General features: G+C 46.2%; 1 protein-coding gene across 1 annotated transcript; it reads right to left on the bottom strand.

Moving 5' to 3' along the window:
* Positions 1 to 604: 604 nt before the first annotated feature.
* On the bottom strand, positions 605 to 1,861 carry LOC105571004. The gene has a single exon (XM_012028471.1). The coding sequence runs from the start codon at positions 1,859 to 1,861 to the stop codon at positions 605 to 607; it is 1,257 nt and encodes a 418-aa protein (XP_011883861.1).
* Positions 1,862 to 2,093: the final 232 nt, after the last annotated feature.

Genomic DNA, 2,093 nt, shown 5'->3' with positions numbered 1-2,093 from the left:
CTCTAAATTGATCAGGCCACACGATATAGATTTGGAAGAAGTTCGTTCTGATGCGCTACCCGCAATCACCCAACCCAATCGCGTCTTTTGTAAATATAGATCATGAGCATTGTGATAAGTTAATTTGACCCACGGAGAATAACGACAATGTCGATCCGGAACCGATTAAAAGGTCGACTGGACGTGGTGAATGGAAATCCGGATTCGCCAACTTGATGTTCGCGGGTATTTTTATGGTGTCTCGCGGAAAGATATCGGATGGTATCAAATCCGCGATAGCCGGAATAGACAGACATGTCAATTGTTTACGAAAACTGCCGCGCATTGACTGTATTGTTATTTGTACCATACTCTTCGATTCAGTGCTCATGGTATTAATCGCACTGATCGGACATGGGTGCGCGATTGCAGGCACACCTAAACGTTTTACTAAGGATTCGGATATGAAGTTCGCGGATGCACACGTATCTAACAGGGCGCGACATCGAATGAGTTCGTTCTTATTGTCGTGGACGTATATCAACGCGCTCGTTAATAATTGCGAAGTAACGTTATGCGATATCGCGGCTAGACTTGTAGTTTTTCGCGTGGCCTGATCGGATAGTCATTGGGAAGTGGTAGTCGCGGATTGCGCCGTCTCAGATTTGTCGACGGACTTGTAATTGTCGAGGTGCAATAACGTATTGTGACGTTTTTGGCATATCGAGCAGCTCGAGAATTTACAAGGCCTGTCTCTATGAGAACGCAAACAGTTGTAGCAAACCTTCGCCGATCTTACTAATTCAATGCGTTTAGGGACCGGCAGCTGCTTGAATTTGTCGCATACGAATAGCGGATGTCGTTTGGCCTTGCATGCAACGCAGTTTCGCGATGTGTTCAAAACGAACGCCTGGTTTGAGGACCTCAGTTTCCTTTTAGCGGGGGTATCGTTCTTAGACCTTTCCGTCTCGAAAGATCTCGATCGATCTCGCTTTGATACGCAAACCGCGGTTTTGTACAGAAACTCATAGAGTTGATCGACCTTCGGGAATTCATCTCTTTCGAGACTCGCTTCCCATTTTTCTACCGTGGTCCTTGGCAATTTACTTTCCAAAATATGGACAATCATTTCATGTCCGACTGAGACTCCCAGTACGCTTAAGGAAGCAAGATGCTGTTGAGCATCGTCGGCGAGTTTCGATAAGCCGTTTGTGGTCTCCTTTTCTAACGTCGGCATGTTAATGATCGACGAGAGATGCCGAGAAATTAGAACTCGCTTTACTTCATATGCGCGTTCCAGTAATTCCCACGCTTTCGAGTAGGTTGTTCCGGCGATTGTGAAAATCTTAATTTTATTCGCGGCTTCCCCGGTTAACGCCGATTTTAAGTACTGTAATTTGTCAATGTCGGATAAATCCGACCGTGACCCGATCATATCATGGAACGAGTTTTTAAAGGACAGCCAATTTTCGAATTTACCCTCGAAAGTCGGTAACGGTGCTTCGGGTAATTTAATACGTCGTTTCGGCATTGATTCGATTCCGTCGGCACGATTTTCGCCGTTTGACACGCTAGAACCATTGCTCGATACGCTCGCCGTCGATACGCTCGCCGGGTTGAGAATATTGTTAACCTTACTCGCGAGTGCGTAAAACCGATCCCGAATTTGCGTGAATTCGTTTCGGTGTTGTTCGTTGGCATCTAATACCTCGAGCTCGTCATTGTATTCTTCGAACGCGCGATGCAATTCTGTGAGACGTGCTATTCGTAATTTTAACGTTGCCCGGTCTAATTTGCCCTTTTCGACTAGATTCGCTAGGTTAGTAATTTGCGACTTTAAAGACGTTCGCCTTTGTACCAGCAACTTAACTCTATCGGCCATCGTTATACGATTTGAACCCGAATTGAGACCAAGCCTACTCTATCGTTTCGATCGTGAATGAATACTGGCCTTTAGCTTGTCGTTGATATGATCCTGTGCCGGCGCGTGGAAGATTCCCGGCCTGTCTTCTCCTTTCTCGACTGGATGTAGTGTGTGCTGTATCTCCTTGCGTGTGCCAGGTTCGCGAACCTCACAGGAGGCACCAAAATGTTCAGTCTCAACACGAACAGTA

Source organism: Vollenhovia emeryi, unplaced genomic scaffold (assembly GCF_000949405.1).
Source record: "Vollenhovia emeryi isolate VEMERY1.0 unplaced genomic scaffold, V.emery_V1.0 DF941392.1, whole genome shotgun sequence".
NCBI lineage: Eukaryota > Metazoa > Arthropoda > Insecta > Hymenoptera > Formicidae > Vollenhovia > Vollenhovia emeryi.
Note: the sequence above shows the minus strand (reverse complement) of the source record. Positions and strands in the feature narration are given on the sequence as shown.